The following is a 10,000-nucleotide window of genomic DNA, read 5'->3' as shown; positions in this document are numbered from 1 at the left end:
CTCTCTGCTCGCACCAGTGTGTGTGTGTGTGTGTGTGTGTGTGTTCTTTTTATCCAATTCATTATTAGCATGAAGCAATTTGTATTTAAATCACTGTGTGTGTGTGTGTGTGTTCTCAGAGAGGTCAAGGTCAATTCTTGGTGAAGACCCATCGCCCCAACAAGCCCCGCCCACCCAACCTTTCCTGCACTGACTCTGACCAGCCCATGTCAATCATCACACTAACTCCACCCACACAAGCCAGTAGCTCCACCTCCAAACCAAGAGGGAAGGGGTGGGGTCAGAAGCAAAGGGATATCCCAGTGCACATACTGTTACCTCCAGGAGCTGAAGGGTTGGGGCAAGAGCAGGCTCTGACTCCTCCCCTTCATCCCCCTCCACCACCCCCACCTCCACCCCCACCCCCACCCCTCCATTAGCCCCACCCCCTCCATCAAGCGCACCTCTTCCTCTCAGTGATAAAGCACCGGCTGGAATTCCTACTGCGGGTGAGGCTCCGCCCACAAATCACACACATCATTGATCATTATTAAAGATAAATAAAGATTATTAACTACACTATTATTTATTGATTATAAAACATGATCAGAAGTAATGATTGATTACTTGGTGAGATTCTGTATGGATGATGGATTATTGCTGAGCAGCTCAGAACTGATGCATTATTGATTATTGATTGTGTTCAGGGTCGATGGATGATGTTCTGGCCTCCCTACAGAGGGGGCGTATTCACCTGCGTAAAGTCACGCCCAATCCACCAGCCGTTCCCATGAAGCCCGGAAACTTCCGAGACAGTTTGCTATCTGCGATTCGTCAGGGCGTGACTTTAAAGAAAACCCCGCCCCCTGTAAGCCCCGCCCGCTCACAGGACTCCGAGCTGGAGCTGCGCATCAAGGAGGCTATGAGGAGGATGAAGAACGTCTCTAACGAATCTGATGATGATGAACGTTCAGACTCACCGCCGGGAGAGTGGGACAGCTAGGGGGTGTACACACACACACACACACACACACACACACACACACACACACACACACACACACACAGGGCTATGCGGTGTTTAAAAATGTAGCCATTTGAATGTTATAGAAATACAAATCAAGCACTTTAAATGAGGTAGAAATGAAAGAGGAGGATTGAAATCTGCTGTGTTTCAGAGTTTAGTTATTTTTCTGTTTATGTTTACATCAAAATAAAGAAATGACTGTGTACAGAGAGAATCTGAGTTTATTACAGTGCTGTGAATTATTTTAATAATGAAAGTGATTCTGATTTGGAAAGTGTATTAACTCTCAGTCAGATCCTGATCCCCCTCTTTCAGCATTATTTAACTGTTTATTCTTATAATTAAATACACAAACGTCTTCCACCTGCCTGTGTGTGTGTGTGTGTGTGTGTGTGTGTGTGTTAAAGACAGTAGGTTAAGAGCTGAGTGTGACGGTGCAGCATGGCCAAGAGAGAAGAGATCTGCAGGAATTTACCTTCTGCAACTATGAGGCTGAGCTCAGCCTGTAGGTGGCGCCCGAGTCACAAAATTAAAACACACTTTTTACCTGTATATTGGATATGACGGAATATTTTTGCAGCTCAGAGAGAACAATCTGGTGTCTGCATTTAAACATTTTATACATTTTTCAGATAAATTACAAATCAGACCGAAATCTATTTAAAAACGATTTAACCAACTACTTCCCAGTGTTTACTGTCAAATTGAACAATTATTTTCCAAAATTTGGAAAATACAATAAAGGAATAAAGAATATGAGTAAAAATGTGGATGTTTTTTCAAAAAGAAATAAAAACAGCAAAATGAAAATACTGTAAAAGAAAGAAACAGTCTCTAGAGTTATATTTGGAAACTGTACAATTTGACAAGATATAATGATTTTAAATAAAATAAAAATCTTTTTAAAAGTACATCCCCATTAAATAGATTTATTAAACTACTGGCTGGTGGGTTCTCATGAATATGTAAATATGACCACGCCCCTGTACTGATGGTGAACTGCCTGAAATAAATGCAAAGTATTAATTTAAATCCTCTGTTTCTCCACATTCAGAATGTATTCATATTAGTGTTACCATGACAACCGAACTACATCCATTACTACTGTGAGCTACGTTCACTAGCGAACACTGAGCACTGGTGCTGCTGGGAAAGTGCTCATCTTCACCATCATGGACATTTATCTGTGGTCATGTTTAGTGACCTCATAACCAGAGATCATGCAACTTTCCAGCGAAGCTCAGGATCTGAAACAGGGTGAAGGAGAGGAACGTGTGGAGGAACAGCACTGAGTTTCAGCTCAAACCAATAGTTTCAGACTAGATTTCAAATTCAAGCAGCTTGTTTCCATGGAAACAGCCATCAAGATCAAGAGACGGACAATGATTTCTCACACACACACACACATCAATGGGGCAGAAGTGAAGTTCAACTACAGAAATTCTTGCAACACACACACACATATACACACACAGCGGCAGCTCACTGTACAGTGTGTGTGGGATGAAGTTTCCAAGGCAACACGTTCTCTTACAGATCTGCAGCAGCTCCAACTCCCACTCACTGTGTTTCTCCCCCTACAATTCCTACACACACACACACACACACACAGACTTACCTGGACCCTCTACACCCCCCCTTCAAATCATCTCTACAGTCTTTAGGTTGCTTGAGGAGGATGAGGAGGAAGATGTTTCAGTTCTCACAATTGTTTAACTGAACAATAACGATTCACACACACACACACACACACACACACAGATTTTATATAACACACATTATATATATTGCATGAGTTTGGAGTCGACAGTTTTTTCTGTTTTCTCACAGCAGTGAAATTCAGTGAAAATTAACAGTTGAGGTTATAAAGTTGTATAAAAGAATGCAGAATTTTGTTCCTTATAAATGTGGATTTCTCCAAAAGCTCCAATAAGTCCCAACACTGAGTTTTTATCCATTTACGGTTACATTTAATGTTCCTCTTATTTCCTGTACTGATATTATAGCAGCTATAAACGCTCATTCCCTTACCATCCTCTTTCTCTCCTTCTGTGTCTCTGTTAATGTACAACCCAGATCTTCACGTTACCATGGAAACCCCGTAGAAGTGTAAACTCCTCTGTCCTGCACTGACACTGGAGACTCCTTCCCTACACCTCACACACACTCATCCCTGTGAACGAGGCGTTACTATGGAAACAATAATGTACCAGAGCGAGCACATCGATCTCACCCTCTCAGTTTAATTCACCTCAAATCTAAAAAAAACCAAAATCACACAGAACAAGTTTTATATTTAAACTATATTTATAACAATTTCATTATTGTACATTATTGATCAGAAAAACAAACAAACAAACAAACAAAACCAGAGAAAAGTGTCCTAAACATAATACACACCAGGAAGAGTGTGTGTGTGTGTGTGTGCGCATGTGTGTGTGTGTGTGTGTGTGTGTGTGTGTGTGCACGCGCGCATGTGTATGTGGTGTCTAAAATATTGTCAGCATTGTGGAATCTCGAGATTTTGGACCAGTCCATTTTACGGTTATGCTGTAAACTGTGATAAACTTCACTCACACACACACACACACACACACACACACACACACACACACACACACACACACACACACTTGAGGGAAGCACATTACTCACAACACTGTGTGTGTGTGTGTGTGTCCCACATGCACACACCAATCAGAAATCAGATAAAGTTCACAGCATAGAGTTCAGAAACCAACCAATCAGAACAGCTCTATATAAAAATGTATTGAAACAAAGCCCCGCCCCCTTTCTGATCTACCGTATTGCACTCAAGTGTGTGTATAAGTGTGTGTGTGTACCGCATGTAGAGTGTTTATGAGATTGGTAAGGGGAAAAAAAGCTACCCTCAGGCACTTTGTGACACTGCAGTTTGTGTGTGTGTGTGTGTGTGTGTGTGTGTGTGTGTGTGAGAGAGAGAGAAAGAAAACAGGTGTGTGTAAATGAGTGCTGTAACTTACACCTGAGATCACCACCTTAATGTATATACTGTAGTGTTCTGTGTATTAATACCTGTGTGTGTGTGTGTGTGTGTGTGTGTGTGTGTGTTTTATTACATTATATTACAAAATATAATGTAATATAAAGATTTATGGCTCTCACTCCCTAAATATTGAGTTATTAGATTGTGTGTGTGTGTGTGTATGTGTGTGTGTGTGTGTGTGTGTTAGTTGTCCATGCCCAGGTGAGACAGGCCCTGGCGGACCTCATGCAGTTCATCTATTTTGCCATCCAGCAGCTCCATGAACTTCTTCAGTTCGTTCTTCATGGCTCCATGTCGCTGCTGTCCTTCACTCACTTCACTCTGCAGTGCTAACACACGCCCACGAACCTCCTGATTGGCCAGTTCCGCCGCCTGTCAACACACAGCACCCAATCAGACTCCATACAGGGAACAAAGATTACCAGAATATTTTACGTTTTAATCACAGACACACGTTCATGCACCGACCCACACACACACACACAAGATATTACTTGAGGCTGTGTTTCCGAGAGAGAGAGAGAGAGAGAGAGAGAGAGAGAGAGAGAGAGAGAGTGTGTGTGTGTGTGTGTGTGTGTGCGCAGTAAAATGGATTGTGCAAGTGTGTGTTTAATTTGCAAGTTTGCAGCTTACCTTTGGCTGTGACACACAATCAAGGAATGACAACCATGAACACAGGACGACAGGTGTGTGTGTGTGTGTGTGTGTGTGTGTGTGTGTGTGTGTGTGTGTGTGTGAGAGAGAGAGATGAAGTTTCACATGGCGTCGGTGTCCTCCCCCCCACTGCTTATTTTGTCTCAGGCCTGTTAGAGGCCGTGTCAGTAAAGTGGGATGTCCTGCTCCTATGCTGCTTTTGCAAGGACTGTCTATAAACCCTCGTTTAAACAGGTGTGTGTGTGTGTGTGTGTGTGTGTGTGTGTGTGTGTGTGTGTGTGTGTGTGTGAGAGAAAGAGAGAGTCAGGAATGTGTGAAAACATTTGGGAGAACATGAGAGATTTGTGTGAGAACATGTGGAGAGCGTGTGGATGAATGTGGAGAGCATGTGGAGAGCGTGTGGAGAGCGTGTGGAGCGTGTGGATGAATGTGGAGAGCATGTGGATAAATGTGGAGAGCATGTGGAGCGTGTGGATGAATGTGGAGAGCGTGTGGATGAATGTGGAGAGCGTGTGGAGCGTGTGGATGAATGTGGAGAGCGTGTGGAGAGCGTGTGGATGAATGTGGAGGCGTGTGGAGAGCGTGGAGAGCGTGTGGAGCGTGTGGATGAATGTGGAGAGCGTGTGGAGAGCGTGTGGAGAGCGTGTGGATGAATGTGAGAGCGTGTGGATGAATGTGGAGAGTGTGGATGAATGTGGAGAGCGTGTGGATGAATGTGGAGAGCGTGTGGAGAGCGTGTGGATGAATGTGGAGAGCGTGGATGAATGTGGATGAATGTGGAGAGCGTGTGGATGAATGTGGAGAGCGTGTGGAGAGCGTGTGGATGAATGTGGAGAGCGTGTGGATGAATGTGGAGAGCGTGTGGATGAATGTGGAGAGCGTGTGGTGAGCGTGTGGATGAATGTGGAGAGCGTGTGGATGAATGTGGAGAGCGTGTGGAGAGCGTGTGGATGAATGTGGAGAGCGTGTGGAGAGCGTGTGGATGAATGTGGAGAGCGTGTGGATGAATGTGGAGGCGTGTGAAGAGCATGTGGATGAATGTGGAGCGTGTGGATGAATGTGGAGAGCGTGTGGATGAATGTGGAGAGCGTGGAGAGCGTGTGGATGAATGTGGAGAGCGTGTGGAGAGCGTGTGGATGAATGTGGAGAGCGTGTGGATGAATGTGGAGAGCGTGTGGAGAGCGTGTGGATGAATGTGGAGAGCGTGTGGATGAATGTGGAGGCGTGTGGTGAGCGTGTGAATGAATGTGGAGAGTGTGGATGAATGTGAGCGTGTGGATGAATGTGGAGAGCGTGTGGTGGCGTGTGGATGAATGTGGAGAGCGTGTGGATGAATGTGGAGAGCGTGTGGAGAGCGTGTGGATGAATGTGGAGGCGTGTGGATGAATGTGGAGAGCGTGTGGATGAATGTGGAGAGCGTGTGGTGAGCGTGTGGATGAATGTGGAGAGCGTGTGGTGAGCGTGTGGATGAATGGAGAGCGTGTGGTGAGCGTGTGAATGAATGTGGAGAGCGTGTGGATGAATGTGGAGAGCGTGTGGAGAGCGTGTGGATGAATGTGGAGAGCGTGTGGATGAATGTGGAGAGCGTGTGGAGCGTGTGGAGCGTGTGGATGAATGTGGAGAGCGTGTGGATGAATGTGGAGAGCGTGTGGAGAGCATGTGGATGAATGTGGAGAGCGTGGTGAGCGTGTGGATGAATGTGGAGCGTGTGGATGAATGTGGAGGCGTGTGGTGGCGTGTGGATGAATGTGGAGAGCGTGTGGATGAATGTGGAGAGCGTGTGGAGAGCGTGTGGATGAATGTGGAGAGCGTGTGGAGGCGTGTGGATGAATGTGGAGAGCGTGTGGATGAATGGAGAGCGTGTGGAGAGCGTGTGGATGAATGTGGAGAGCGTGTGGAGAGCATGTGGATGAATGTGGAGAGCGTGTGGAGCGTGTGGATGAATGTGGAGCGTGTGGAGAGCGTGTGGATAAATGTGGAGAGCGTGTGGAGCGTGTGGATGAATGTGGAGAGCATGTGGAGCACGTGTGGATGAATGGAGAGCGTGTGGATGAATGTGGAGAGCGTGTGGATGAATGTGGAGAGCGTGTGGAGAGCGTGTGGATGAATGGAGAGCGTGTGGAGCGTGTGGATGAATGTGGAGCGTGTGGAGAGCGTGTGGATGAATGTGGAAGCGTGTGGATGAATGTGGAGAGCGTGTGGATGAATGTGGAGAGCGTGTGGAGAGCGTGTGGATGAATGTGGAGAGCGTGTGGAGAGCGTGTGGAGAGCGTGTGGAGAGCGTGTGAGAGCGTGTGGATAAATGTTGAGAGCGTGTGGAGAGCGTGTGGATGAATGTGGAGAGCGTGTGGAGCACGTGTGGATGAATGTGGAGAGTGTGTGGATGAATGTGGAGAGCGTGTGGATGAATGTGGAGAGCGTGTGGATGAATGTGGAGAGCGTGTGGATGAATGTGGAGAGCGTGTGGAGAGCGTGTGGATGAAGGTGGAGAGCGTGTGGATGAATGTGGAGAGCGTGTGGATGAATGTGGAGAGCGTGTGGAGAGCGTGTGGATGAATGTGGAGCATGTGGAGCGTGTGGAGAGCGTGTGGAGAGCGTGTGGATGAAGATTTGGGATTGTGTGTGTGAAAATGTACAAGGATACTTGGGAGAAGGTGTGAACATTTGGGATAATGTTTGTGGGAACACTGGAGAAAGTGGAAGAACATTAGAGAATGGGTGAGCATCTGGTATGGTCCACCTCACAGCTGTATCTCACACACACACACACACACACACACACACACACACACACACACACACACACACACACACGTTCTGTAGACATGTTGTATGCAGCTCACAATGAGATTCATTGAGCTGGTGTGATCATATGAGCATATTGGTGAAGTTCAAAGTGAGTGTTTGTATACGTGTGAGTGTGTGTGTGTGTGTGTGTGTGTGTGTGTGTGTGCATACATACCTGTAGCTTGGCATTGAGGTTGTCACACTCAGACATGAGCTGTGGAATTATTTCAGCCTGCTTTCTCAGATTCTCCAGCTCCTACACACACACACACACACACACACACACACACACCATCAGTACTTAGAGCTCAGACAGGGCTTCTGTGGGGGTGTGATGGGAATGACTCACATCTTTTGGGCTTCTGTCTGTGTGTGTGTGTGTGTGTGTGTGTGTGTGTGTGTGTGTTAAAAGGATTACAGCCTATTTAGACTCTTATTACCAGAACTCTGTTTCTCTCTCTCTCTACCTCTCTCTCACACACACACACACACACACACACACACACACACCCCTAATCTCACTATAAATCTAACGTCTCCACACACACCCCATTATTTGCCCTTGCTAGGGTACAGCGCGCACATAATGTGTAGATTAGATGTGTATGATTCGTTTTGTGTAGATTAGACATGTATGATGTGTTTTGTGTGAATTAGACGTGTATGATGTGTTTTGTGTAGATTAGATGTGTATGATTCGTTTTGTGTAGATTAGACATGTATGATGTGTTTTGTGTAAATTAGACGTGTATGATGTGTTTTGTGTAGATTAGATGTGTATGATTCGTTTTGTGTAGATTAGACATGTATGATGTGTTTTGTGTGAATTAGACGTGTATGATGTGTTTTGTGTAGATTAGATGTGTATGATTCGTTTTGTGTAGATTAGACATGTATGATGTGTTTTGTGTGAATTAGACGTGTATGATGTGTTTTGTGTAGATTAGATGTGTATGATTCGTTTTGTGTAGATTAGACATGTATGATGTGTTTTGTGTAAATTAGACGTGTATGATGTGTTTTGTGTAGATTAGATGTGTATGATTCGTTTTGTGTAGATTAGACATGTATGATGTGTTTTGTGTGAATTAGACGTGTATGATGTGTTTTGTGTAGATTAGATGTGTATGATTCGTTTTGTGTAGATTAGACATGTATGATGTGTTTTGTGTGAATTAGACGTGTATGATGTGTTTTGTGTAGATTAGATGTGTATGATTCGTTTTGTGTAGATTAGACATGTATGATGTGTTTTGTGTGAATTAGACGTGTATGATGTGTTTTGTGTAGATTAGATGTGTATGATTCGTTTTGTGTAGATTAGACATGTATGATGTGTTTTGTGTGAATTAGACGGTATGATGTGTTTTGTGTAGATTAGATGTGTATGATTCGTTTTGTGTAGATTAGACATGTATGATGTGTTTTGTGTGAATTAGACGTGTATGATGTGTTTTGTGTAGATTAGATGTGTATGATTCGTTTTGTGTAGATTAGACATGTATGATGTGTTTTGTGTAAATTAGACGTGTATGATGTGTTTTGTGTAGATTAGATGTGTATGATTCGTTTTGTGTAGATTAGACATGTATGATGTGTTTTGTGTGAATTAGACGGTATGATGTGTTTGTGTAGATTAGATGTGTATGATTCGTTTTGTGTAGATTAGACGTGTATGATGTGTTTTGTGTGAATTAGACGTATGATGTGTTTTGTGTAGATTAGATGTGTATGATTCATTTTGTGTAGATTAGACATGTATGATGTGTTTTGTGTGAATTAGACGTGTATGATGTGTTGTGTAGATTAGATGTGTATGATTCGTTTTGTGTAGATTAGACATGTATGATGTGTTTTGTGTGAATTAGACGTATGATGTGTTTTGTAGATTAGATGTGTATGATTCGTTTTGTGTAGATTAGACGTGTATGATGTGTTTTGTGTGAATTAGACGTGTATGATGTGTTTTGTGTAGATTAGATGTGTATGATTCATTTTGTGTAGATTAGACATGTATGATGTGTTTTGTGTGAATTAGACGTGTATGATGTGTTGTGTAGATTAGATGTGTATGATTCGTTTTGTGTAGATTAGACATGTATGATGTGTTTTGTGTGAATTAGACGTGTATGATGTGTTTTGTGTAGATTAGATGTGTATGATTCGTTTTGTGTGGATTAGACATGTATGATGTGTTTTGTGTAGATTAGACATGTATGATGTGTTGTGTAGATTAGACATGTATGATGTGTTGTGTAGATTAGATGCGCATGATTTGTTTTGTGCAGATTAGACATGTGTTGTGTAGATTAGACGCTGGAGATAAACATTCCTTACTGATTATAAACACATCATTAGTGAGGAACATTAAGAGCAGATTATAATCACTGTAATCTGTGTGTGTGTGTGTGTGTGTGTGTGTGTGTGTGTGTGTGTGTGTGAGTGTGAGTGTGTGCGAGTGTGTGTGTGTGTTTTACCTGCTCTTTGTCCTTTATGTCGTTCTCAAGTTTCTGCACTCGGGTACTCAG

General features: G+C 43.7%; 3 protein-coding genes across 4 annotated transcripts in view; 1 reads left to right on the top strand and 2 right to left on the bottom strand.

Annotated features, from left to right (window-relative positions):
- LOC124395870 (WASP homolog-associated protein with actin, membranes and microtubules) overlaps positions 1–1,369 on the top strand; it is a 6,877-nt gene extending 5,508 nt beyond the window's left edge. The window contains 3 exon segments of the mRNA XM_046864750.1: positions 120–405; positions 408–488; positions 687–1,369. Coding sequence (XP_046720706.1) covers positions 120–405; positions 408–488; positions 687–982 — 663 coding nt within the window. The 3' untranslated portion in view covers positions 983–1,369.
- The window catches only part of LOC124396206 (fibronectin type III and SPRY domain-containing protein 2), a 13,991-nt gene extending 11,978 nt beyond the window's left edge, over positions 1–2,013 (bottom strand). For both annotated transcript variants that reach the window (XM_046865284.1, XM_046865283.1), the window contains exon 1: positions 992–2,013. The gene's annotated coding sequence lies outside the window, so the exon portion shown is untranslated. The remainder of the gene's footprint in view (positions 1–991) is intronic.
- A 1,216-nt stretch (positions 2,014–3,229) lies between these two features.
- The window catches only part of homer2 (homer scaffold protein 2), a 21,961-nt gene continuing 15,190 nt past the window's right edge, over positions 3,230–10,000 (bottom strand). Inside the window, 4 exon segments of the mRNA XM_046865285.1 lie at positions 3,230–3,638; positions 3,701–4,403; positions 7,648–7,728; positions 9,950–10,000. The exon segment at positions 9,950–10,000 is cut by the window's right edge and continues 60 nt beyond it. Coding sequence (XP_046721241.1) covers positions 4,215–4,403; positions 7,648–7,728; positions 9,950–10,000 — 321 coding nt within the window. The 3' untranslated portion in view covers positions 3,230–3,638; positions 3,701–4,214.

The sequence above is a fragment of the Silurus meridionalis genome, chromosome 13 (assembly GCF_014805685.1).
Source record: "Silurus meridionalis isolate SWU-2019-XX chromosome 13, ASM1480568v1, whole genome shotgun sequence".
Lineage (NCBI taxonomy): Eukaryota > Metazoa > Chordata > Actinopteri > Siluriformes > Siluridae > Silurus > Silurus meridionalis.
Note: the sequence above shows the minus strand (reverse complement) of the source record. Positions and strands in the feature narration are given on the sequence as shown.